This window comes from Salmo salar, chromosome ssa18 (genome assembly GCF_905237065.1).
Source record: "Salmo salar chromosome ssa18, Ssal_v3.1, whole genome shotgun sequence".
Lineage (NCBI taxonomy): Eukaryota > Metazoa > Chordata > Actinopteri > Salmoniformes > Salmonidae > Salmo > Salmo salar.
In genome coordinates, this window is record NC_059459.1 from 12,987,015 (window position 1) to 13,013,589 (window position 26,575).

Below are 26,575 nucleotides of genomic sequence, written 5' to 3' on the forward strand. Positions count from 1 at the left end.
TTGCTCCCAAGGATGGACCAGACTTGTGGAAGTCTACAATTTTTTTTCCTGAGGTCTTGGCTGATTTCTTTTGATTTTCCCATGATGGCAAGCAAAGAGGCACTGAGTTTGAAGGTAGGCCTTGAAATACATCCACAGGTACACCTCCAATTGACTCAAATGATGTCAATCAGCCTATCAGAAGCTTCTAACGCCATGACATCATTTTCTGGAATTTTCCAAGCTGTTTAAAGGCACAGTCAACTTAGTGTATGTAAACTTCTGACCCACTGGAATTGTGATACAGTGAATTATAAGTGAAATACTCTGTCTGTAAACAATTGTTGGAAAAATGACTTGTGTCATGCACAAAGTAGATGTCCTAACCGACTTGCCAAAGCTATAGTTTGTTAACAAGAAATTTGTGGAGTGGTTGAAAAAGGAGTTTTAATGACTCCAACCTAAGTGTATGTAAACTGTATATATATAAATACACACACAGTACCAGTCAAATGTTTACACACCTACTCATTCTTTATTTAATGGTTGCGTGCCACGTCATCGACTATCATCGACTGACAAATTGCTATATAACCCTGGTCCCCCGACAGTACACGTTGTTGTATCCCTGGACAAACACACCTCATTCAGCTCATTGAGGGCTTGATGATTCGTTGACCCTTTTATATCAGGTGTGCTTGTCCAGGGTTACAATGAAAATGTGCACTGTTAGGGGTACTCGAGGACCAGGATTAGGAAACACTGGCTTAGCTGGTAGTTTAAATACCTATCCAGATGTAGTAAGATGTGTCAGGCGTCAGCAACATCTAAGCATAGGAACACATCTCTGTGATTAGCTGATACAGAAATTACCCATCCAGGCTTTGTGATATCTGGCATGCTGCAGCAACACCTGGGTAGAGGAACGCGCCTCGAGTCTGAAGGCTTAACATTTCTGAAAGCACTGGGTTTGAGTTGCCTTTTGTGTAATCATCAGCTTCCTTTTGTCTTGACTAGTTGAATTCAGACGAGCAGCTTTAGCCATGTCCATTTAGATTTGCAATTCATTTGAGTATGTTCAACAATTTATTAGCATGGCTACAATGAAAATGTATGTTGCATCAAAAGCTTGGGTCTAAGTAGTGGATACCATGGTATGGATTTTGGTAGCCTATCAATCTAATGTAAAATTATAGACACAAGTCATATCTTCATAATAGGCTGGTGTTGATTGTCACACCATAATGATATTTTAGGAGTGAAAAGATAGGAATACCAGTAAGTTTAGTAACAAGCCTTATGACAGCGGTGTACATTTATTTTTAAGAAACATTTCAAACAGAGACTATCCACAAAACACATACCCTGATCCAACGTTTTTTTTTACAGTTCTGAAAAACAAAGTGGATGCATTTTCATTATTCTTGATACTCTGTCCGCTACGTCTCTTTCCTCTCAACAAGCACACAATGTCAGATGTCACAACATGCACACCTCAATGTCACCTATGGTACAGACTTAAATATTTTGATTAAATGAATACAAAAACACAATACACGTACAAAATAATGGTGACATAGCTACAAAATATGGTACTGCAATATGGTACACTGTACATTAACACTTGATTTCACAGATCTTTTATTGAAGTTGCAGAATGCTGTATCATTTCCAAAGATGACAAAAATGTAAAATGTACTTCATGTTTGCTCTTGTTGGATGTTCAAAACCTAGTCTTGAGGTCATCCTAGGAAAAGAGTAGAGAGACTCCTGGATAGATTGGAGGAAAATGCAAACCGCTGGTCAGCCACAGACAACCTAACAGCTTGGAAGCAGTGGGGAAAAAACTCAAATGGACAAGATTAAGTTATCTTCTGCTAGCTAACTACAACACTAGAAAAGCTTTAGCAGCAGTGTACAAATAAACCTCTTGTTTACGTGTAGAATTTCTGTTGGATGTGTACACTTTGGACAATAACATTTTCTTCAGAAATTAACTTAAAAATCGAGTGAGTATATGTTTAGACAAGACAGAGACTATGTAAGAATTTCCACTAAACTGAAGACTTTTCCTTAGTTCTCTGGTATCCTTTTGGCACACTTTCACCACCATAATTTACAGGCACTACCTAGTAACAGGCATTCAAGCATCAATTTCATATCTCAAAGGATTTGGAGCAGAATGAAAATGCCAGGGACACGATATTTCCCAATTGTCTAGTTTATTTGTATTTTGCCCAACAAAATGTATACAATAAGTAAAAGCCTGGCACTTCGTGGATAAACAGAACATGCTAATCATCAGTATGCTAAAACTTAAAAATGTACGGTTACATACAGCATTTAATCAAAGTGGATACACCGATAACAGAATGTATTATTTGCAATGAAGTTACATTACATCTAAATCAACCCTTAGGTTGGTATCCAGCACAGAGAGGAAACGATTACAATAGAGAAATTAAAATCCCCCCCCATAAAAAAACAAACATTCATTGGAAATTTCTTAAGTCATCTCAGGAACATCGTTTGCCTCGGTCTCCCACTTCTCCAAAAAGTCCTGCAGGTTCAAGTTGAAAGTATCAATACCTTTACCAGACAGATGAACCCCGTCTGGCCTGTACAGGCCTGCGTCTGAGCAACACGTGATGTTTTCATGGGTCAGAGCGGTGCCACCTAGCTCAGCGATGATGGCGTGAGCTCTTCTGTTGATGGCGGCCCTAACATTGTCCACTGCTTCGCTGTCCTCCGTTTGCCTCCAGGACATCCGGGGCAAGATGTCGGACCAGACCAACCGGCATTGTGGGAAAATGCTCCTCATGGAGGTCAGGTCCTTCTTCACAGAAGACATAAGGGCCTCAGGGCTTTGGGTACCCAGATCGTTACCACCCAGGTGCAGGATGACCACGTCCGGTTTGGGCCACTTGATCTTCAGCTGGTCTAACTGGGGCAGCAGCTGGGCCCACGTCATGCCCTGTGTGCCCTTCCACCACACCCGCACACTGCTGGGGTCCATGCCCAACTGCATGCCAATCTCAGGCGACTTGGCCCTCATCTCTGCCCAATATATAAGCGAGTGTCCACAGATCCACACGTTCCTAGGCTCAGTGTTGGCAAAGGTAACTTTGGGAATTTTTCCTGTAAAAACGCAATAATGAGACAGGTTAAATGTATGGGTTAGCTTCACAGGGGCTCTCATAGGTTGACGTTACCGCGAGGATTGACCTGTGCTCCAGCTCTTGGGTCTCTGCAGGCTGGCTGTTTTTCTTCCACCTTTGGCCCAGAACTGACAGAGCTGACACTCAAGACTATGTTCTCCAGCAGTTAGTTAACTTAGTCTCGTGCTATAACAGAACTCTCCTAATGAACTGCGGTATGAGAAACATGACACCAAAGACACCTTACACACTAACTGACCTAGCTTGATCTTGTTTGTGTACTACTACCAGACCACACCCTCATTATGCAGGCCCTAGCTAGTAGTCAGATTGACAATGTTTATCCCTGTTTTGGAGTGATAACAACACTAACAAGTCCCCTATTCAGGTAAAATTCTCCCTAGCAGTAGAGATACCCTAATCAAGAAGCGTACAGTAATTCTAAAAAAGTCCTAAAAGTATTGCAGCCTTCCTAAAGCTCCTCTAATCCCCGTTTCTGTACTACACAAACAAAAATGCAATTCAACAGCTGAAGACCTATCGATGCAAAGTCTGCTAAAATACTTACCTTTAGCTGTTGGAGAAAACATTACATGTTAAAGCTAGCGAACATGAATATCTGTATTTAGAGCAACTCCTGTCCAGATTAAAGGAACATTGGGAGTCTACGTCGGTCTATTGTTTCTGTTATTATTAGTTTGTCTGTGCAAAAGCACTTGAAGACCACCATGTTCATAAATGGTATTGCATGCACAGTGGAAAATAAATAGTTTTTTTTTTTTAAATGCTTCTATGTGAGCATAAACCAAGCATGGGCACTTTCCTACTAGGACATACTTGCGTTACACAATTTTAAGACAAGCACCAAACTGGTCAATTGTTACAAGGCCAGGGCTTTCAAAGCAAATAAAACAGGCATTGATGTGGTCTTCCAAGACACAAGGCTATGCTTTGTGAAGCAATGTGGTAGACATTAAATAAAAATGTTCCCTAAACTTTCTGAGCGAGACCAAGCCCCAACACAATAATAAAAAAATGTATATTTACATTACAGAAAATATCATAGCTAAAGCAATCTAAGATATCACTTAAACCTGATTAACTATGGCTGGAATAAGAGCAAGTAAAACTGAAGTGAAGACTCAAACCTATCTATGTTTCCTCCATAGCAGTCTCTTGACACCTATGGTATCATCTCGTCCTATACTTTAATTTGTGTTTAGTGCCAGGTATGTACAGCTCTTGACTTGTTCTGGCATCACCTAATCTTAACCTAAGCGACAATTTGTGGCTGGCCATATTGCCACATTTCAACCTTACTCCAAGGGTTATCTGGTACCTGTTGTGTTTTTCCTAGTGTCACGAGTATCGTTCTTCCTCTCCTGATTCTTCCGTCTCATCCGCAGGTTAAACTGCTCCAGCTACAAAACAGTGACAAATTGAGACACACACAAAGTCTATCCAATGTACAAGTCCTAAATTAAGCAGATTGGGACTGACTTGCCAGCGTGCACTAAAACCAGAACATGAAGTTATCAGAAGCAATTGAATAGAATTGGGATTCCAAAAATTCTGTACACACTGCACTTTTCCCAAGAGCACTTATGTTGTGTGTAATTGTAAATTCCTGATAACTGCCCTATACTTTAGGCCTATACTGTAAGTCAAATGTAAACAACACCAAGGACTGAAGGTGCGGCTTGTATATCATACACAAATGTAACACAATCAGACAGGTAAAACGTTTCCTAACTTCTACACACGGAATGAAAAAAACCCACAACATACCCTTTTCTTCTGTTTGGCCTTGATATCGTCTTCTGTCACTGGTGGATGCCGAGTCTCTGGTGATTGAGGGGGAGGAGAGGGCTGTCCACCTGCAGAATCAGGGCTTTGTGTTTTGATCTGGAGAGGTATGGTGATATTTTGTCTTGGTGAATCTTGCTGTGCACCAGACACACTTTTGACTGTTTCAATCACCTTGAGGCATCTAGACTGGTTGGTGACTTGGAGGATTTGACTCAAGACATCCCTTGTAGAATTTGATATAGTCACTTGATTCAATAGTTGTGTGAACTGAGTCTTTGCAAACGGTATCATGGGGGAACTAGGTTGCCCATAATGAGTGGAGGAGGGCAAGGCAGTGAGTAGGTCAGGGGATTGTCCCATAGGTGAAGTAAAAGTATACACCCCGGCTGCTTGTTGACCAGCTGGAACATCAGGCGTGTTTGTCATGGATGAAACCGGGGAAATCTGTTCGGGGGGACCTGAGGAACCGGGTGGCAGTGATAAAAGATAGTTGGTACTACAACCCTTGCTAGGCCAACTCTTAGGCGTGATGGGCTGTGTCTTCTCAGGACAGTTCCACTGTGTGGTGGAATAGGAGGTGCCAGGCTGTGAGGAGGGGGTGGGGGGCAAGACGCTCACTGTCCTGGTGAGGCTCTGCATCTGCCTGGCCCTCTCTAAGGCTGCTTCCTCTTCCGGGTCAAGGAACCCTCCATATTCTGAGGTGTCTTGGGGGCTGAGGTACACCTCCCGCTGGGAAGACCTGAATGGCTTGGCTGACCGGAAGAGTTTGGAATCAGAGTCATCGGTGGTGCGGTGCCAATGCCGATCTCCCCGCCTAGATGAGTGCTTCGTCTCTCTCTCTGAGGAATCGGATGAGTGTTTGGATGACTTTGTCCCATAGGGGCGCTCTTGGGTCCTGTCTGCCAGCTCGGTGACCTCTGAGGTGTCCAGATTCAAGCCAATGGCCTGGAGCAGGCTCTTGATCTTGTCGAAGTGCTGCGTCTGTTCCCGACTCTCCTGCTCCCTGGTCTCCTCCACCGGGACTCTGGCTGAGCAGGACCTCTTGTTATCCCTGTACCTGTCTGACCGCCCAGGTTTCTCACAGCGCTCCTTCTCAGCCGCTGCAGGGGCTTTACCCCCATAGAGGAAGTCCTCTTCTTCCACACGTTCAGGTTCTCCCAATAGCTTGCTGTGGGACATCATTCCAAGAATTCCGGGAAAGCCACCACCTTCCTGGATTGCTCTCTCATGAGGCAGCAGCCAGTCTTCGTTTCTGGAGTTGTCATAGTCGGAGTTCTTCACTCGCTCCCTGATGAAGCCCCTGTGTGGGCACTCTGGCTCCTCCTCTGTACAGGGGTCATCTCTGTACTGATCTTCATCCCCACGGTCAAGAAATTTGCAATAAGGCTTTTGAAGTATGGAACTATCTTCCTGAATACCAGCAATCTCCTCTTGCGACTCCTTGACCATAGCTGACAGCAGACCGGCATCCACACCTTTGTTGAGGGTGTTGAGGAAACGGGCGAGCTGGGTGTTCAGGTTAGGGTTCTTTTCCTGAGACTCTCGAATGGGAGGTCGATTTGAAGAATGAGGGTCAAGAGGTGTTTGGCGAACTGGAGAAGGTTGCGACGGGTGCTCTCTAGAAGTCTGCTCATATGGATCATACTTGGTAGATAAGTCAGGAACAGGATGCCCAGCAAGTGAATGTTCATAATAGGACTTCTGACTGGATGTTTGGGTGTAGGGTGGTTGGGCAGAGTGTGGTTTATAGGGTGTCTCAACGTCATAACCGTACTGTTCCACAAGCCTTTGATCAAGAGGTTGAGCTTTAAAGAGTTCAGTCTGGAGAGAATAAACAAAACATTTATAATTGGACTCCCCCCCCCCCCCCCATTTCATACAAATGATTTGATTGACAAATTGCTCATCATGCTAATGATTTAATATGTTTCTTTTACCAATATATGATAACTATAAAAAGCACCGGCATGGTGGAATATTCCCATGGAATATAACCAGCTCTTAAAAATTATTGAGAGTGAACAAACGATTATCTACATGATTGAAAAGTTTAAAAATGACAACTGACCTGAATTGGGAAAAGTGGACCTGCGACATGGTCTGAGCGTTTCTTCAGAATGCACTTGGGTTTGATGTCAGTGGGTGGTTTAGGTTGTGGAGGAAGCTCTGCCATTCCATGATTGTAGTCAAAGCAGGTCTTCTCCCTAGGCTTCACTTCTGAGAAGAAATTGGGAACTCCACCATGTTTCTCCATGGCAACTATGGCTCTCTTGCGGTATATCAACTCATTGAGCTCCTCTAGTTCCCTCTTCTTTCTTTCTAGCTCATCGTTCATTCTATCTGGAGATCTACTTACTGAGCTTGAATCATTCTTGGAGCTCCTCTGACTGCTTCCATCTCGCTCCTTGCTGCGGCTCCTTTTCGAGGAAGTCCTCTTTTTGCTGCCGCTCCTGTGGTTGTAATCTTTTCTCTCCAGACTGTGGCTTTGTCTCCTGTTCCTCTCCCTGCCCCGGCTCATGCTGCGACTGCGCCTGTACCTGCATCTACCGCCCCACTCTTTGCGCTCCCTGCTCGTGCTCCGCCTTTTCTTCACCCGGTCAAACTGGTCTAGGCTGGGGCTCCTGCGTCCGTATCTCCGCTGGCTGCTGTCGGAGTCCTTGCCACCAGATCCAGAGCCCACAGGTTTTGACCGCAGAATGTTTATGACCGATTTCATCTTGATTGACTTCTCCGAGGCAGGTTTGTCATTGCTGGTGCACAAAAGAATGAGGGAAATGACTTCGAGCACATCTCTTAACCCTCTGGAGTCTAAGCGGTTGGGGGTGTGGGAGGGGGTGGGGTCCTACTATGCTAACATATGGAATTGTTTATTAAAGATGGTCATACCAAGGATCATTTAGCTATTTGATTTGGAGTTTTAGGACCCCTTAAGGTATCAAAAAAAAATATTTTAAAAGAATGGATGAAAAATGTAATTTGGCCTTACTGCTAGTAGCCCATGGAAACACATTATAAGCTTCATACATGGACAAACAGAGAGTCCCCCCCAAAATCTAAAAGGAAGTTTGTTCTGAAGTGTCTATCCTATATCTGATATGGCTGATTCAAATCATTAAAGCTTAAAAACAAAAAAAACGTGCACCCATTGGGGTCCTGAGGATCGAGTTTGGAAAACACTGATTTAACCCCTTATTTTAGGCACTAAACTAGCTACATATATACTTCTTAACTACATATATACTTCCATTCTTTTTTTTAAACTTGTACCTGGATACCTTCAGACTAGTCTTGTGAGCATCCTAGAGCAAAACAACCGACATAAGTGTTCGTGAGAGACTCACCTTTCCACAGAGGGTTCATATTAGTGTGTAGCCCAAACGGTTCAGACAGAGTTCCGTGACGCTTTTGGGGGTCGTAGAGCAAAACAGAGAACACCATCGTTTTTGTGAGAGTCATCTTTCCATATAGGAGTCATAATAGTTTGCGGGCCAAACCGTTCGGATGCTACAGACGTTTGTGTGAGAAGACCAATTTTCGGGATGCCTCATGGTCTGACAAACATCGCTCTAGCTCTGCCATCTTTCACTGCAGATGCGGAAGGGCGACATCGGCGGATGCAGTGGATTGAGACGCATCCCATGCAAAAAACTTAAACTGTGTGGTGGAAACTTAAACTGATGGATTTTGATAGGGATTTTTTAAATTATATTTCCACAGGGGCGAGGACATCGACTCTAGGTGGATACATTTTTAGATTTCAGGGTACTTGTGGCTGTGTCAACAAATGACATCCAAAATCATCACACAATGATACTTTACCTTGACTTCATGTTGAAACCAATACTACTACTAATTTCAATCAAACTCACGTGGGATCCTCATCTTTGTTCTCTACTTCAACACCTGTGCCCTTGATGAGGTCATTTGGGTCTCTCATCAGTTTGATGGTCATCTTCTGTAATAGACAATAATAGGCAATAGACAGTTTAATACAACATACAGACAGCCACATGTCTATCCCTTAAGTGATTATGACATCCCCCAAAGTCACTGGCCTTTGTTCCATCATAAACCAACCTTTTCTCTTGCCGCCACGCCCCTTAGCTTGGGCATAGCAGTAAGAACAGGGGTAAGAACACTGTCGATAAGGCGTTTGATCCTAATCGCTTGGTTGCCTCCTTCAGCGGTTTCAAGCTAGGAGAAAATTGAAAGAGTTAAAGAAAAACATAAAAACAACAAAAATATGAATAAAACAAAAATGTGAGCAAGAGAAAGGTGCTGATCGTTGACTACAGGAAAAGGAGGGCCGAACAGGCCCCCATTAACATCGACGGGGCTGTAGTGGAGCGGGTCGAGAGTTTCAAGTTCCTTGGTGTCAAAATCACCAACAAACTATCATGGTCCAAACACACCAAGAGAGTCGTGAAGAGGGCAGGAGACTAAAAAGATTTAGCATGGGTCCCCAGATCCTCAAAAAGTCCTACAGCTACACCATCTAGAGCATCCTGGCCGGTTGCATCACTGCCTGGTATGGCAACTGCTCGGCATTCGACTGTAAGGCGCTACACGGCAAGCGGTACCGGAGCGCCAAGTCTAGGTCCAAAAGGCTCCTTAACAACTTCTACACCCAAACCATAAGACTGCTGAACAATTAATCAAATGGCCACCCGGACTATTTACATTGACTCCCCACCCCCTTTGTTTTTACACTGCTGCTACTTGCTGTTAATTATCTATGCATAGTAATTTTACCCGTACCTACATGTACAAATTACATCGACTAACCTGTACTCCCGCACATTGACTCGGTACCGGTACCCCCTGTATATAGCCTCGTTATTGTTATTTTGTGTTAATTTTATTTTGTAAATATTTTCTTAACTCTATTTCTTGAACTGCATGTGGGTTAATGACTTGTCAGTTAGCATTTCACTATAAGGTCTACACCTGTATTCGGCACACGTGACAAATAAAATTTGATTTGAAATAGCTAGTTGGATGTACCATTCCTTCAGAAAGTATTCACACCCCTTGACATATTTTACATTTTGTTGTGTTACAAGGTGAGATTAAAATGGATTTAATTGTCATTTTTTTTACAACGATCTACATAAAATACTCTAATGTCAGAGTGGAAGAAAAAACTTGAACATTTGTCTAAGACCAATGAAAATTAAAACACTAATATATATTATATATACAAAAGTATGTGGACACCCCTTCAAATTAGTGGATTCGGCTATTTCAGCCACGCCCGTTGCTGACGGGTGTATAGAATTGAGCATACAGCCATGCAATCTCCATAGACAAACACTGGCAGAAGAATGGCCTTACTGAAGAGCTCAGTGACTTTCAACGTGGCACTGTCATAAGATACCACCTTTCCAACAAGTCAGTTCGTCAAATTTCTGGAGCTGCCCTGGTCAACTAAATTTTGTTATTGTGAATTGCAACAATCTCTACCGAGTTCCAAACTGCCTCTAGAAGCAACGTCAGCACAAGAACTGTTCGTCAGAGATTCATGAAATGGGTTTCCATGGCCGAGGAGCCGCACACAAGCCTAAGATCACCATGCGCGATGTCAAGCGTCAGCTGGAGAGGTGTAAAGCTCGCTGCCATTGGACTCTGGAGCAGCCATTAAACTCTATAACTATTTTAAAGTCACCATTGGACTCATTGTGAAATCTTTGAACGGTTTCCTTCCTCTCCGTCAACTGAGTTAGGAAGGACGCCTGTATCTTTTCTAGTGACTGGGTGTATTGACACACCATCCAAAGTGTAATTAATAACTTCACCATGATCAAAGGGATATTCAATGTCTGCTTTATTTTTTAACAATCTACCAATAGGTGCACTTCTCTGCAAGGCATTGGAAAACCTCCCTGGTCTTCGTGGTTGAATCTGTGTTTGAAATTCACTGCTCGACTGAAGGAACTTACAGATAATTGTATGTGTTTATTTTACCACGTAAGTTGACTGAGAACACGTTCTCATTTACAGCAACGACCTGGGGAATAGTTACAGGGGAGAGGAGATGAATCAGCCAATTGTAAGCTGGGGATGATTAGGTGGCCATGATGGTACAGTATGAAGACCAGATTGGGAATTTAGCCAGGACACCGGGGTGAACACCCCTACTCTTACGATAAGTGCCATGGGATCTTTAGTGACCACGGAGAGTCAGGACACCCGTTTAACGTCCCATCCGAAAGACAGCATCCTACACAGGGCAATGTCCCCAATCACTGCACAGGGGCATTGGGATATATTTGTATTTATTTTTAGACCAGAGAAAAGGGTGCCTCCTACTTGTCCTCCAACACCACTTTGAGCAGCATCTGGTCTCCCTTCCAGCGACTGACCAGGACCAACCCTGCTTAGCTTCAGAAGCAAGCCAGCAGTGGGATGCAGGGTGGTATGCTGCTGGCAAATAGCACACAAATTAAATGTGCAGGGGACAGAGATGAGGTAGTCATTCAAAAATCCTGTTAAACACTATTACTGCATACAGAATGAGTCCATGCAACTTATGAGCCTTTCTAAGCTAATGTTTACTCCTGAAATTATTTAGGGGTCGAATACTTATTGACTCAAGATATTTCAGCTTTTCATTTTTAATTCATTAGTAAAATTTTCTAAAAACATAATTCCACTTTGACGTTATGGGGTATTGTGTGTAGGCCAGTGACAAAACATCTCAATTTAATCCATTTTAAATTCAGGCTGCAACACAACAAAATGTGGAACAAGTCGAGGGGTGTGAACACTTACCGAAGGCACTGAATACCAATTGATATTCATTTTGCTGTGCCAATCGGATCACAGCACCATGGAGACTCACCGAAATGACGCTGAACTTCACCTTCTCCGAGATGTCCAATTTCTTCTCCTCCATGACCTCGGTCAGATGGAAGAACAGCAGCTGGGGGCTCTGATGGCACTTAATGGTCCCAGACAGATCCCCAGCTTGCACCACCTCACCCTAGAGGGGAAAGCGCGTCACTTAAACATGCTGTGCAAAGAATATTAAGGCATTTTTTATTAAAAAAATACCATTACATAAAACATCCCATCTTTCTTCAGTGTGTAAAGTTGTCATACATCAAAGTGGAAAAAACCTAACTAGACTCAGACTTAATGGCATCCTGTACCACATTCTAAAAGTGATCTTACGGTTCTGCGTCGCTCTGTTGACTCCTCAAACGTCTCGGAGAGAATCTCCACGTTGATGGCACGCTCCTCCTTGGTCTCACGGTTGGTGGAGATGTTAAAGTGAACCTTGTCTCCGACAAGCATGGTGGCTTCAGTCAGAACGTCAGCTGCTCCAAACAATAGCTGCTTCTGTGTGCCACCCACCAATGCCTCCAAAAGGCCCTGCTCCTGGAAGGAAAATGAGATAACACATTCTAAAATACATGATTTGACCACCCAAACCTTTCCCAACAAGGACACATAACAATCATGTTTGATTTGTACATTCTTTCAGTACCACGCGTACCTGCTGCTTATTGGAGACCTTAAGGACCGTTCCTGCATGCTGCGCAGTGCTAATGTCCTCAAACACCACAGTCCTCTGGAGAAGCACCTCCTCCACTGGGGCCACTGGCATCCACTGGAGACACAGTAATAAGGACATTCCTGGGTATGTCACAGATGAGAGTGCTAAACTCTGAATGACAGGAGATTTCCCACCATTTTTTTTTTGACAGGAGATTTTCCACCAGTTGGTGTCGTGGAAAATTGTCTTAAGAATAACACTTCTTACAAGAACTTGTAAATTCAATATAGACTTTAATCCAGAGTAATAAAGCCGAGCCGGTCCGCGGACAACAACTGCCTTCCTTAGGCCCCGGCTCTGCTTTTATGCACATACAATACATAGGTCCATCCTTTATGTAAATGAAGTAAAACCCCATATGCGTTCTGCCACCATTTTCTTTCAACCCAATGGATAACGCCCATATCTGCATTTAGCTCTAACATAGTAGTGGCTGGATAACGCCCATATCTGCTTTTAGCTCTAACATAGTAGTGGCTGGATAACACCCATATCTGCTTTTAGCTCTAACATAGTAGTGGCTGGATAACGCCCATATCTGCTTTTAGCTCTAACATAGTAGTGGCTGGATAACACCCATATCTGCTTTTAGCTCTAACATAGTAGTGGCTGGATAACGCCCATATCTGCTTTTAGCTCTATCATAGTAGTGGCTGGATAACGCCCATATCTGCTTTTAGCTCTAACATAGTAGTGGCTGGATAACGCCCATATCTGCTTTTAGCTCTAACATAGTAGTGGCTGGATAACACCCATATCTGCTTTTTGCTCTAACATAGTAGTGGCTGGATTCTCCCCATATGGATATGAAAATAATGCATGCATTGCATGCTTACGCTTGGCATATATTTAGTCATGGCCATACATACAGCTTGCCTGGCCGTTCCGTGGTTCCTACTTGGGGATCTATGGCCACCTGTTATCTCCACTCAGGGTCAGCTGCCAGTCTCCTCTTTCGCTAGCTTATGTATTTCTATTTTCCTTCCCTTAGCTCGTCTACCTTTCTCCCACATTGGCACCTATCATAATTTGCACTGAACTGTGCCCCCACCTTGTCTTTTCCTGCAGGGTCTTCAACTATCTTCTCCATGGTTTCTTCCAGTGTCACTGAGCACTCGTTCAGCTTCCTTACTCTGATGGCCTTCTCCTTATTTTTGATCTAATGAAAACAAATGACATTATGTTAACGTCAAATGTATAAATCAATCAACAAATAATTTCAACAACATTGCTATACTTAGGATCAGAACCTGCACATTGAGGGTCCTAACATCACTCCCAGGTACAAACTGATCATCATTCAGTGTCAACAAACGCAACTTGCCACTGAATTATGTGGACGGGAAAGACACTATACTCACTGTGACAACTGTAAAGTCCACCTCATCCATAATGGTGAGCTCAGTTACACTCATGTTCTCTGTGGTTTCAAAGGGCAGGTTGTTCTGGTTCGCTGCCATGATGGTACCAGAACCACCCTTCACACTCTTTATAACACCCTGGTGGAGAGTACAAAAAATATATCAACAACTAGCTACAGTAGGGATGGCCAACTCTGGTCCCATAGAGCCGCTATGTGTGCAGTATTTTGTTCCAGCCCAGCTCCAACACACTTGATTTAAAGGGATTCTCTGTTACTTTTGTATACTTTTCAGCCAGTAGTTCTGAAAGTAGCGTTTGAACCAAAAGTGGTCCCTGAAAATTGCCTACTACGTCACATATGTGCACCATGTCATTGCACTTGCGTTGCTGTGGGTGCATCATGTGCATCTTGCTAGCTGTCACTCATATGGCGAGGGGCTGAAGCTCATTAGTTGAACTCGAATTTCTAGGGGGCTAGTTGCTTTCAAGCTAGGGACTTTGTGGCTAATTGAGGTAAGACAGTAATTTTGCTCATAGATTATGCATGTAAGAACTACACATTGACACATCCAACCCAATGTGGGAGGTTTAAAAAAATATTTAGTAGTAGTCACCAAAGTACTGGAGCATGTCTTTAAAAAATGGTGGTCTCAATTGAAGATCTTGAATAGATTATTATTCGACTCAGGTGTGGTCATACTGAGCTGAATAAAATGGCGTAGAGCTCCCCAGGACCAAAGTTTATGTCAGAATTTGTAACCAAAATGAAGGTGTAAAAATATAGGTATGCCACTCAGACTTCAGACTCACCACCTCCCTCTTCTCTCCAGTGATCTTAAAAGTCTGTGGTGTCTGTGGCCGAATATTAGTGGCTCTAATTTTTTGGGTAACTATGTCGGTTAACAAGTTGAACGTCACATGGTCCCCTTGCAACAGAGTGATGGTGTAATCCTTCTCCGAGTAAAGCAGTGCTCTTGACATGCCGTCGATGTTGGCCTCAATTTGGCCAGGTTTCGGCTTTGCACCAGGCTGTGTGGGGGCACATTATTATGTTAATACCAACAAGGACATATTTAAATGAGAAGCCAAATACTAGTCATAACAAGCCAAGCATATAATCAAGTTACCTTACAATAAACATCTAGTTATGGCAGTGATTATAACTTTAATAAAGTTGACTGAATCATTTTTTCCCGCGTGCTATGGAGTTCTGTCACCTGCTGCTCCAGGATAACATTGCAGACAAAACCTTCAATAATGGTGGAGTTAATCTCCTCAGTTCCTCCTGGAGGTACAGACACATTAGTGGCACACTCCCCGGCCTGGGTTTACAATACAAAGCGGGGAAAAAAACAAGACGCATTATTTAAAATACAATGAAAACCAATGGTTCATAAACTCCTGAAAATGTCTGTTAAACTATATATAGCGAAAAATGTCTAAAGTGACCCACCTTCTCCTTGTAGGCTGTAAAATGCACCCTGACCCCAGGTATCATGTTCTTGGGGACTCCGAGAAAAGCATCAAAAGTGAAGGAATATTTATTGAGATCGTCTCTTTCGATGTAGCCATAAGTTGGCTGTGGGGGGAGAGCAAAACTTGAGAATGCAATGTTTACTAGTGGAGATGAAGAACCTTCCCTTCAAGCAGGATTCTCAGCTTTTGGACTTACCCCTATGAATGAGATGACCCCCTTGGATCTTCCAGGTGGAGGAGGCCTATGATTTATAAGTGTTGAGAGGAAAAAATATGCGCGTCATGTATAAGCAGAACATTCTGAACAGCTAATCTCATGTATGGAAGATCAAACTACTGTATGCAATCAAACACTAATCGCAAAGTGATGATGACATACAAATTGTTGACATAATGATCATTACTTGTCATTGTAGCTCTTTTTCTGTCCTGCTTTTTTGTCCTTCTTTGAGTCTTTGGTCTTCTGTTCATCAGTCTGGGGTGGATCAAGCTGAAGAACCTCAGAGCCCAGGCAGAGCCCCCACACATCAGGAACTACAGTCGTCTCAGTCGGAGGGGAGGCTGTTGTCGGGACGGGCTGTTGTCGGGAAGAGAAACGGAGCCTGTGAGAATTTGAGGCTCAGCAGCACATACATTTCATTAAAAATGTATCATAGAGATGACAGGACAGAACAGACACAGTGGCACTTATCCACAATGGTGGAGGAACAGCATAAGGGTTGGCCTAAAGGAGGCAGACTTGATGTTAGGGATTACTTTTTTAATTCATGAAGAACAAACTAATTGTTCTTGATTGGCCATTTAAACCATGTTATGTTGCTATAACACTAAACATTTTTTTTACAAGTTTAAATTAAGAATTTACAATATGCTCAAGGCACGACAAGTTGTCTTTATAAGATTACCTCGTTTTGCCAGGGTGAAGAAAAGACAGGGTTGTCCACCGGAGGCGGAACCATGAGCGGCATATCTAGGGGAGGAATACCAGGGGGCGGGATACCTGGGGGCATTGGTCCGGGTCCATTGCACATCATCGGATCATATGGTCCGGGCATACCTGGACCATACCCGAATCCTGGTCCATCCATCGGTGGCCCATCAAAACATCCATCCATGGGGCCACCTGGACCCATTGGTCCATAGCCTGGCCCATATCCGTGATACTCAGGTGGCATGGGGCCGTGCATCATTGGATCGCCCATAAAGTTAGAATGTGGACCTGGGCCACCGTGAAAAGGACCAAAAGATCCAGGCGGCCCACACCAACCTGGACCCATGTCAAATGGATCAGGCACCCTTGGGCCCATATCAAATGGAGGAGGTCCATTGCCCTTTCCACGCTTCCGACCACCACCTCGTCCCATTTCGAAAAATTGAACGAAAGCTGCTCGCAAGCTTACGTTTGCAGTAACAACTCTTCAAATGGGGAAGCGAACGTTGAAATGCTGGCTAGATTACCATACTGTATATATATATGAAGGTACATGTATTCACTATTGCGTATCCACAGTTTGTGGTTTAATAAGTACGTCTGGTTATATCCTACGTTAGCGAGCTAGCTAGCTTCATAACCTCACACTAGACATCAGCGAACTTGTTGCGGATATTATGACTGTGGAGACATGACATATATCCGGTGTAGATAGTCAATTCAGAGAGGGAGAGACGAAAGTTTTCCACTAGATAACACAGTCAAAATGGTTACATGGTAAACATTTATGAAAACAAAAATGTGTTTTTTGGTCTAAATTTTGAGTTAGGCATAAGGATAGCAGTATGGTTTGGTTTAAAATCAGATTTGAATTAGGTAAATTGTAGAAATGGGCGGGCTGTATGGCTCAGTTGGTAGAGCATGGTGTTTGCAACGCCAGGGTTGTGGGTTCGATTCCCACGGGGGACCAGTACGGAGAGAAAAAATGTATGAAATGTATGCATTCACTACTGTAAGTCGCTCTGGATAAGAGCGTCTGCTAAATGACTAATGTAAAATGTGTATGGCTTTGTGAACTAGTGACGACCAAAGTTAAGCGAGATGATTTATACCATTGAGATCCTATTTAATGAATAGAGGGTGCTATGTCATATAAAATCTAAAAGTTCCAGAATAGCGTGAAAATGGCAACCATAGTACGGGACGATATTCAAGTAATAATATGGAATTCAGCTTCAGTGTAAAAAAGCCAACTTCGTCAGATCTTTTGGTGTACGGAAATAACAAAACATGCCGAAAAATTGTTGTGATGTTCAATGAACATGTAACCAGGTCAAAAGTCCCGACCTACGGTTCGCAATGCTCCCAAGTAGGGAAATGGAGCCTGCGAGAAGAGCCCCGTTGCTTCAGTCTATTCGGCGTGGGAGATGTGGGGACCCGGTGTCCAAGTACGCTACACGCAGCTATGTTTGTGGAAAACATTTAATCACAACTAAGACATTTACGTTATTTGGTATAGTTCGTTTGTAACACCACTCACTACTTGTAGCCCAATAGTCTATTTTGTGTTGTTGATCTTAGTTAGTTTACGTTCCGGTTGGGATGGTAGCTAGCTAGCATTCACTCATGTGGCTGTTAGCGCCATGAAAAGGGGCACGAGGGAAGTCCTATTACGTTTTTCTAAGTAGTGAGGACACTAGGGAGCAGGCAATGTTGACAAGTAATCTTTATACATGATATACTTTGCTTAAAATGTAATTTACTAAAACAAGCAGACAAAAAGAAAGTATTTGCTGTGAGCCAATGGGGTAACCTAGAAAACTTTTTGTGAGTTTGACTTCCGGCCTGTTGCGATAAATCGCTTACTCAGGGAGGAGGAGATTATTCTAAATATGGCTCAAATTGTTATTACATTTACAGAATGTAAACGCTACAGCAAGGCGTTGTTGGGAAAAATGGAGGAAGAAATTAAAACGTTTTCCACATAACTACAAAGCTGACGCTGGCTAGCTAGCTTCTTTTCATTGAAATAGCATGGCGAGTTAGCTAGCTAGCAATAGTATTCTGTCAAGCCTGTAACTAATGGTTGTTACGTTGTGGACAGAGCAATAGTTCTTTGTACTTGTCATTTGTTTGAGACAAACATTAGTTTAGAACATAATTGTTTACTTTGTGTATATTTGTTGTGTAATTGGTTGGCTTTGCTAGTTAGCAAGCTGAGATGTATTTGCTCGAGTTGGCTAATTTAGCTAATGTTTTAGGAGAACAGGTTAGCTCCCTGCATAATCTAGACAATAAGAGAATGGGGAATAAGATCTGGCTGTTGCAGTGCCCAGACTAGGTGAGAGCAAACTGCTACAGAGATTAAGGTAAAATCTCTATCTTGACTAGCAATATTTCAAGGTTGAACCAATGCAATATGTATTTTATTGGCTTGCTAAGTGAGTTGCTTTTTCTGAAAATGACTGATAAAGCTACACCCTTAGAAAAAAAGGTGCAATCTAGAATGTTAAGTTATTCAGCTGTCCCCATAGGATAACTTTTTGAAGAACCCTTGTGGGTTCCAGGTAGAACCCTTTCCACAGAGGGTTCTACATGGAACCCAAAAAGGGTTCTACATTATTAACCCATTTTTCTAAGAGTGTATCTAGTTGTTCTAATGCAATGTCCATGTTACAGCCACAACATGATGATCATGTAGGCAAGCATCTGAAGACTTGTGAGGAGGAGAAAAGCCTGCTTTGGATGAGCAAGGAAGAACAATAACAACTAGCTATATCAGATAAACATGTTCAGGAAAAGCAGGGAGAGAGCAAAGTAGTAGTAGTAACATTATTATTTGAAACCTCGCATGTATCTGTTATATTTAAGGAATAAGGCACCTCAGGGGTTTGTGGTATATGGACAATATACCAGGGCTAAGGGCTGTTCTTATGCGGAGTGCCTGGATACAGCCCTTAGCCATGGTATATTGGCCATATACCACAAACCCCTGAAGTGCCTTATTGCTATTAAAAACTGGTTACCAATGTAATTACGACAGTAAACAAGTAATATTGACTCATACCCGTGGTATACGGTCTGATATACCATGGCTTGCTATCTGTCTCATGTTGTGCCGATCATCAACGTGAACAAGACAGAGTTCTGTTGAATTGTCAACTGGTCTAAATTCTTGTTAGGGAGATGTTGCTGTTCAGAATGACATGTTTATGACTGTCGACGTTCACAGGAATCTACAAATTCTCTGTTGAACGAGCAACACAGATGGAGGGGGAGGAAAACAGACCGCTTCTTTCTACAACACCTTCACCAAGTTATACAATGTTTGTTACATCTGAAATAAATACAGAATTATTTTAGTTTATTCTGTTGGATGTAATTTAGCAGGTCTATAGTATAATGTATTGTTTTGAAACATTTTATTAAATATCTATTTAGTCAACTCACATTATTTTAGTGAACATAAAATAATTATGTTTTGCACTGTTACTTTTTACATGCTGAAACAGTCTCATTAGTTTTGAGCTAGATTATGATTGGGGAAATGTCTACTCCCCTTTTTAAAATGTTGATGAATGAAATCAGCACCGTTTCTAATAGTTTGTTGCTACTGTCTGGTGAGGAAGTGGGCGATATGGAATACATTGGAGGAGGAAGGGAGAATTAATGAGAAATCAGAACTTGGACAATGACAGGGAATACATAGGTAAATGTACAGCCTATCGATGACAAACGGTGCAGAGGTAGCCTTAAGATAACATTAGATATGTGCATGTTATGTACTGGACAGATGGCTAGGCAGTTTTTTTTCAAAACATTGGATTACCGACTTGAGCGGTGACGTCTCAGTTTGCACCGCATTTTCACATGGACGTAGTATACACTGAACAAAAATATAAATGCAACATGTAAAGTGTTGGTTTCATGAGCTGAAATAAAAGATCCCAAACATTTTCCATAAGCACAAGAAGCTTATTTATCTCAAATGTTGTGCACCCTGGTCCTTCCTCTGCTGCCCCTGTAACAATTTATACATTCATTTTAAGAAAACATTTTAATTCAGCCTTTGTGGTTTGTGCTTTAATTTATTCATCAAACAAATGGGTTTTTGGAAAAGTAGGTACTTTTCGCAAAACTATCCCATCTTGTGGATGGAAAGAGTCAGAATTTATTTATATATATTTATTTATATATACTGCTCAAAAAAATAAAGGGAACACTTAAACAACACAATGTAACTTCAAGTCAATCACACTTCTGTGAAATCAAACTGTCCACTTAGGAAGCAACACTGATTGACAATAAATTTCACATGCTGTTGTGCAAATGGAATAGACAACAGGTGGAAATTATAGGCAATTAGCAAGACACCCCCAATAAAGGAGTGGTTCTGCAGGTGGGGACCACAGACCACTTCTCAGTTCCTATGCTTCCTGGCTGATGTTTTGGTCACTTTTGAATGCTGGCGGTGCTTTCACTCTGGTGGTAGCATGAGACGGAGTCTACAACCCACACAAGTGGCTCAGGTAGTGCAGCTCTTCCAGGATGGTATATCAATGCGAGCTGTGGCAAGAAGGTTTGCTGTGTCTGTCTGCGTAGTGTCCAGAGCATGGAGGCGCTACCAGGAGACAGGCCAGTACATCAGGAGACGTGGAGGAGGCCGTAGGAGGGCAACACCCCAGCAGCAGGACCGCTACCTCCGCCTTTGTGCAAGGAGGAGCACTGCCAGAGCCCTGCAAAATGACCTCCAGCAGGCCACAAATGTGCATGTGTCTGCTCAAATGGTCAGAAACAGACTCCATGAGGGTGGTATGAGGGCCCAACGTCCACAGGTGGGGGTTGTGCTTACAGCCCAACACCGTGCAGGGCGTTTGGCATTTGCCAGAAAACACCAAGATTGGCAAATTCGCCACTGGCGCCCTGTGCTCTTCACAGATGAAAGCAGGTTCACACTGAGCACATGTGACAGACGTGACAGTCTGGAGACGCCGTGGAGAACGTTCTGCTGCCTGCAACATCCTCCAGCATGACCGGTTTGGTGGTGGGTCAGTCATGGTGTGGGGTGGCATTTCTTTGGGGGGCCGCACAGCCCTCCATGTGCTCGCCAGAGGTAGCCTGACTGCCATTAGGTACCGAGATGAGATCCTCAGACCCCTTGTGAGACCATATGCTGGTGCGGTTGGCCCTGGGTTCCTCCTAATGCAAGACAATGCTAGACCTCATGTGGCTGGAGTGTGTCAGCAGTTCCTGCAAGAGGAAGGCATTGATGCTATGGACTGGCCCGCCCGTTCCCCAGACCTGAATCCAATTGAGCACATCTGGGACATCATGTCTCTCTCCATCCACCAACGCCACGTTGCACCACAGACTGTCCAGGAGTTGGCGGATGCTTTTGTCCAGGTCTGGGAGGAAATCCCTCAGGAGACCATCCGCCACCTCATCAGGAGCATGCCCAGGCATTGTAGGGAGGTCATACAGGCACGTGGAGGCCACACACACTACTGAGCCTCATTTTGACTTGTTTTAAGGACATTACATCAAAGTTGGATCAGCCTGTAGTGTGGTTTTCCACTTTAATTTTGAGTGTGACTCCAAATCCAGACCTCCATGGGTTGATAAATTGGATTTCCATTGATTATTTTTGTGTGATTTTGTTGTCAGCACATTCAACTATGAAAAGATAAAAGTATTTAATAAGATTATTTCATTCATTCAGATCTAGGATGTGTTATTTTAGTGTTCCCTTTATTTTTTTGAGCAGTGTATATATATATATATATATATATATATATATATACACACACACACACACACTTGATACTTGGCTTGATACTTCAAACAAGGAAAAATGATGGATAGCTAATTAAAATGGAAAAAAATACCTTAATGAATTATGAAGCCTTTGTGCTTTTTTTTCAATACATAAATCAATGTGACGTTAGCTACCAAATAAGTTGTTTTCGGCAATTATCCAAAAACAACTACAAATACGCCATTCCTTACCTGAACAGGTATAATGCACGCTTGTAAAAATGCCCATAAGCGTTCTAATCACCTGTAAATGCACACTAAACAGGTGTAAAAATTCATATTACAAGTGTTCAAATCGCCTGTAAACAGACACTGGACAGGTAAAAAAAATCACGTGTACAAAAAAAAAAGAAATTTGACACTTGAAAAAAAGCTAGTGAAAAATGATAATTACGTGTTCCGGGTAAGACGATTTAAAACTCTTGGGCTTGCATATTTACTCCTGGGCCAGAGCGTCCAGTGTGCTCTCTGAACGTTCCGAATTTACAAACGCCCAGAGCGCACTCTGGCACTCCAGATTGAATTTACGAACACACCCATCATCACCAAGAAACGTATAGGTAATGTCGAACTTTGAAAACATGAGACAGCGTTTTAAATTTTACCAACCAAGTACAACCACCTCAGGAGAATCGGGTGGTTCAAAGGTAGGATTCATTCTGGTAGGAGCCAGGTCCAGCCACTCAGAATGAGTTTCCCCCACAAAAGGGCTTTATTACAGACAGAATTACTCCTCAGTTTCATCAACTGTTTATTATGTCATTAACACTTAGCTCTATAAGAGCTTGAGGTAGTCACCTCATACAAGTACTTGGGAGTATGGCTAGACGGTACACTTTCTTTCTCAGCACATATCTAAGCTGCAGGCTAAGGTTAAATTTAGGCTTGGTTTCCTCTATCGTAATCGCTCCTCTTTCACCCCAGCTGCCAAACTAACCCTGACTCAGATGACCATCCTACCCATGCTAGATTACGGAGACGTATTTTATAGATCGGAAGGTAAGGGTGCTTTCGAGCGGCTAGATGTTCTTTACCATTCGGCCATAAGATTTGCCACCAATGCGCCTTATAGGACACATCACTGCACTCTATACTCTTCTGTAAACTGGTCATCTCTGTATACCCGTTTCAAGACCCACTTGTTGATGCTTATTTATAAAACCCTCTTAGGCCTCACTCCCCCATCTGAGATATCTACTGCAGCCCTCATCCAACACCCGTTCTGCCAGTCACATTCTGTAAAAAGGTCCTCAAAAGCACACACATCCCTGGGTCGCTCGTCTTTTCAGGTCGCTGCTGCTAGCGACTGGAACGAGCTGCAACAAACACTCAAACTGGACAGTTTCCATCTCCATCTCTTCAAAGACTCAATCATGGACACTTACTGACAGTTGTGGCTGCTTCGTGTGATGTATTGTTGTCTCCACCTTGCTCATTGTGCTGTTGTCTGTGCCCAATAAAGTTTGTACCATGTTGTGTTCTACCATGCTATGTTGTCTTAGGTCTCTCTTGTCGTGATGTGTGTTTTGTGCTATATTGTTTATATATATTTTTTTTTAATCCCAGCCCCCGTCCCCAGAGGAGGCCTTTTGGTAGGCCGTCATTGTAAATAAGAATGTGTTCTTTAACTGACTTGCCTAGTTAAATAAAAGTATAAAAAATAAGCAAATGAGATGCAACGGGTAGGTCTATTCGTTCAGCACATTCAAAATGGACACCGACAGAGATTCAGATGTTAGCAGGGGCTATTTTATCATGTAAATCTAGGTGGGGCAAACGACATTTTTTTTTTTTTTTTAGATTCATCCCAGCAAACCCACAACACTAAATACACTAATTACATGAACTAAATTCAGAACATGGGCCATTCTTACAGTATTCTCCCTGTACACCAAGTCAGAACGGTATGATAAATAAAGGGGGCATATAAACAGACAATGAAAGCTCTGCTCCACCTGCCCTGAATGACGGGTCGTCACTGGGCACAACTCATATCTCACACATTGAAAAGTACTGCTTTTCCCCCCTAATTAGTCCATTGTATAGTCAGTGCGTTAACTTTTCAACTGTGCTCCAAATCGGTTTGTAATCGGAGCATCTGTAATTTAACATCACGAGCGGAACCTCTATCATTGTCCAGTCTTGCCACAGCATTGTGAACTGCGGCACATTGAACCATATGATTGGTGCAGTTATGTAAGGGATCAAGGGGATTGGATGCATGTTTAAAAGAAACGCCCCTCAAGATTAGAGTGGAGCTGAATGCAGAGCGAGATTGTTCTCTGCTGAGTTTATAAAACTGTTTAAAGAGCAGCATGGTAGCGCTAAAGTGTATTTAATCCACAGTTGCATTAGTCCCATCGTTTGGGGATTGGCATTTAGGCAGTGACAACAAAAAGGCTTCAGACAGACCTACAGTATGTTTTAGAGAAGTGTGGTAGGGTGACCTTATTTGTAACTATGAAAATATTTTTTTCAAACAGATTGTGAATCTAAAAGTGTAAGTTGGATTCTAGAGGGGAGACAATGAATATACCAATTAATTGGTTAGGGTGTAGGGGCAGTTTTATGTAATCTTGTCTAGAGTAGATTTTATCTATTTACTTTATTTAGTCTGATCAGTGGAACAATTCTCATTAACAATGGGCTAAAATATAGGGTAATTGCTGTGCTTGTCAGCAAGAACACTACTGTTATTCCCCACACGTATTTTACTATTCCAATTATTCAAAATTTTGCCAGTGAGATCACATATTTTAAATCTCATATTAGCCTACTTGTGTCTTTGAAAATGAATGGTATGAGGCTATGTATTATTGCAGCCATTACTGGACAGTTTTGAAGGAGGAGGATGCATTTTATGCATATTCTATAATGACAGGCTATTCAATTGGCTACATCTGTCGGTACACACAATTTTATTTAACTAGGGAAGTCAGTTAAGAACAAATTCTTATTTACAGTGACGGCCTACCAAAAGGCCTCCTGCGGGGGACAGGGCCTGGGATTATTTTTTTAATATATACACACAATATAAATGACAAATCACACATCACAAGAGATAACACAACACTACATAAAGAGAGACCTAAGACAACAACATAGCAAGGCAGTAACACATGACAACACTCAGGAAATGTACTATGCCACTGGTATCTGCCCTCTTATTGGCTAAAATGGTCCCACCTGATCTCCTCCCACCTGCCTTCCTTCTTTGAGGACATGTATTTCCATTGTCAATATAATAGATATTCTTTGGGAAAAGCCAGGGAATGACAAACTATTTCCCCCCTCACTGCACAGAAGTATTCTCTAGCAGCCTATGGTGATATTTATGACATTAATGTCTCATTTAAATCAGGTAATGTAGTTATGAAATACATATACAGTTATGAAATGGCGTGGCGAGAATCTGTCTCCGCACCACGTGCTCTCACCACTGGTGTCCCCCAGGGCTCTGTTCTTGGCCCACTCCTATTCTCGCTATACACCAAGTCACTTGGCTCTGTCATATCCTCACATGGTCTCTCATATCATTGCTATGCAGATGACACACAATTAATCTTCTCCTTTCCCCCTTCTGACAACCAGGTGGCGAATCGCATCTCTGCATGTCTGGCAGACATATCAGTGTGGATGACGGATCACCACCTCAAGCTGAACCTCGGCAAGACGGAGCTGCTCTTCCTCCCGGGGAAGGACTGCCCGTTCCATGATCTCGCCATCACGGTTGACAACTCCCTTGTGTCCTCCTCCCAGAGTGCTAAGAGCCTTGGCGTGACCCTGGACAACACCCTGTCGTTTCTCCACCAACATCAAGGCGGTGACCCGATCCTGTAGGTTCATGCTCTACAACATTCGCAGAGTACGACCCTGCCTCACACAGGAAGCGGCGCAGGTCCTAATCCAGGCACTTGTCATCTCCCGTCTGGATTACTGCAACTCGCTGTTGGCTGGGCTCCCTGCCTGTGCCATTAAACCCCTACAACTCATCCAGAACGCCGCAGCCCGTCTGGTGTTCAACCTTCCCAAGTTCTCTCACGTCACCCCGCTCCTCCGCTCTCTCCACTGGCTTCCAGTCGAAGCTCGCATCCGCTACAAGACCATGGTGCTTGCCTACGGAGCTGTGAGGGGAACGGCACCTCCGTACCTTCAGGCTCTGATCAGGCCCTACACCCAAACAAGGGCACTCCGTTCATCCACCTCTGGCCTGCTCGCCTCCCTACCTCTGAGGAAGCACAGTTCCCGCTCAGCCCAGTCAAAACTGTTCGCTGCTCTGGCACCCCAATGGTGGAACAAGCTCCCTCACGACGCCAGGACAGCGGAGTCAATCACCACCTTCCGGAGACACCTGAAACCCCACCTCTTCAAGGAATACCTGGGATAGGATAAAGTAATCCTTCTAACCCCCCCCTTAAAAGATTTAGATGCACTATTGTAAAGTGGTTGTTCCACTGGATATTATAGGTGAATGCACCAATTTGTAAG

General features: G+C 43.1%; 1 protein-coding gene and 1 long non-coding RNA gene across 5 annotated transcripts; one reads left to right on the top strand and one right to left on the bottom strand.

Annotated features, from left to right (window-relative positions):
- Nucleotides 1-2,184: 2,184 nt before the first annotated feature.
- si:dkeyp-121d4.3 (uncharacterized) lies at nt 2,185-16,948 on the bottom strand. Of its 4 annotated transcripts, XM_014154077.2 has the most exons (17): nt 16,248-16,948; nt 15,747-15,919; nt 15,539-15,584; nt 15,320-15,445; nt 15,084-15,188; nt 14,677-14,895; nt 13,866-14,003; nt 13,556-13,663; nt 12,445-12,558; nt 12,120-12,326; nt 11,788-11,928; nt 9,024-9,140; nt 8,816-8,901; nt 7,015-7,696; nt 4,926-6,767; nt 4,477-4,558; nt 2,185-3,117 (listed from the first exon to the last, which is right to left on the bottom strand). In XM_014154077.2, the coding sequence occupies exons 1-17, from the start codon at nt 16,704-16,706 to the stop codon at nt 2,486-2,488; spliced, it is 5,277 nt and encodes a 1,758-aa protein (XP_014009552.2). In that variant the 5' UTR covers nt 16,707-16,948; the 3' UTR covers nt 2,185-2,485. The 4 variants fall into 4 exon arrangements, with proteins under 4 accessions (XP_014009552.2, XP_014009553.2, XP_045556716.1 ...); XM_014154078.2 differs by lacking the exon at nt 15,084-15,188; XM_045700760.1 differs by lacking the exon at nt 16,248-16,948 and having other exon boundaries at nt 15,084-15,151; nt 15,320-15,584.
- Nucleotides 16,949-17,091: 143 nt separating this feature from the next.
- On the top strand, nt 17,092-20,230 carry LOC106576726 (uncharacterized). Its single transcript, XR_001321986.2, has 2 exons — nt 17,092-18,642; nt 19,506-20,230. It is a non-coding gene; the product is annotated as an uncharacterized lncRNA (long non-coding RNA).
- Nucleotides 20,231-26,575: the final 6,345 nt, after the last annotated feature.

Bases quoted from the DNA above. Each gene is read 5' to 3' on its own strand.
- si:dkeyp-121d4.3 (XM_014154077.2), bottom strand. From the start codon at position 16,706: ATGGGACGAGGTGGTGGTCGGAAGCGTGGAAAGGGCAATGGACCTCCT. The intron at 15,920-16,247 runs GTAATCTTATAA...TCCCGACAACAG, and splicing joins CTTCACCCTGGCAAAACGAG to CCCGTCCCGACAACAGCCTC. The intron at 11,929-12,119 runs GTAAGATCACTT...TTTCCCCTCTAG, and splicing joins CAACAGAGCGACGCAGAACC to GGTGAGGTGGTGCAAGCTGG.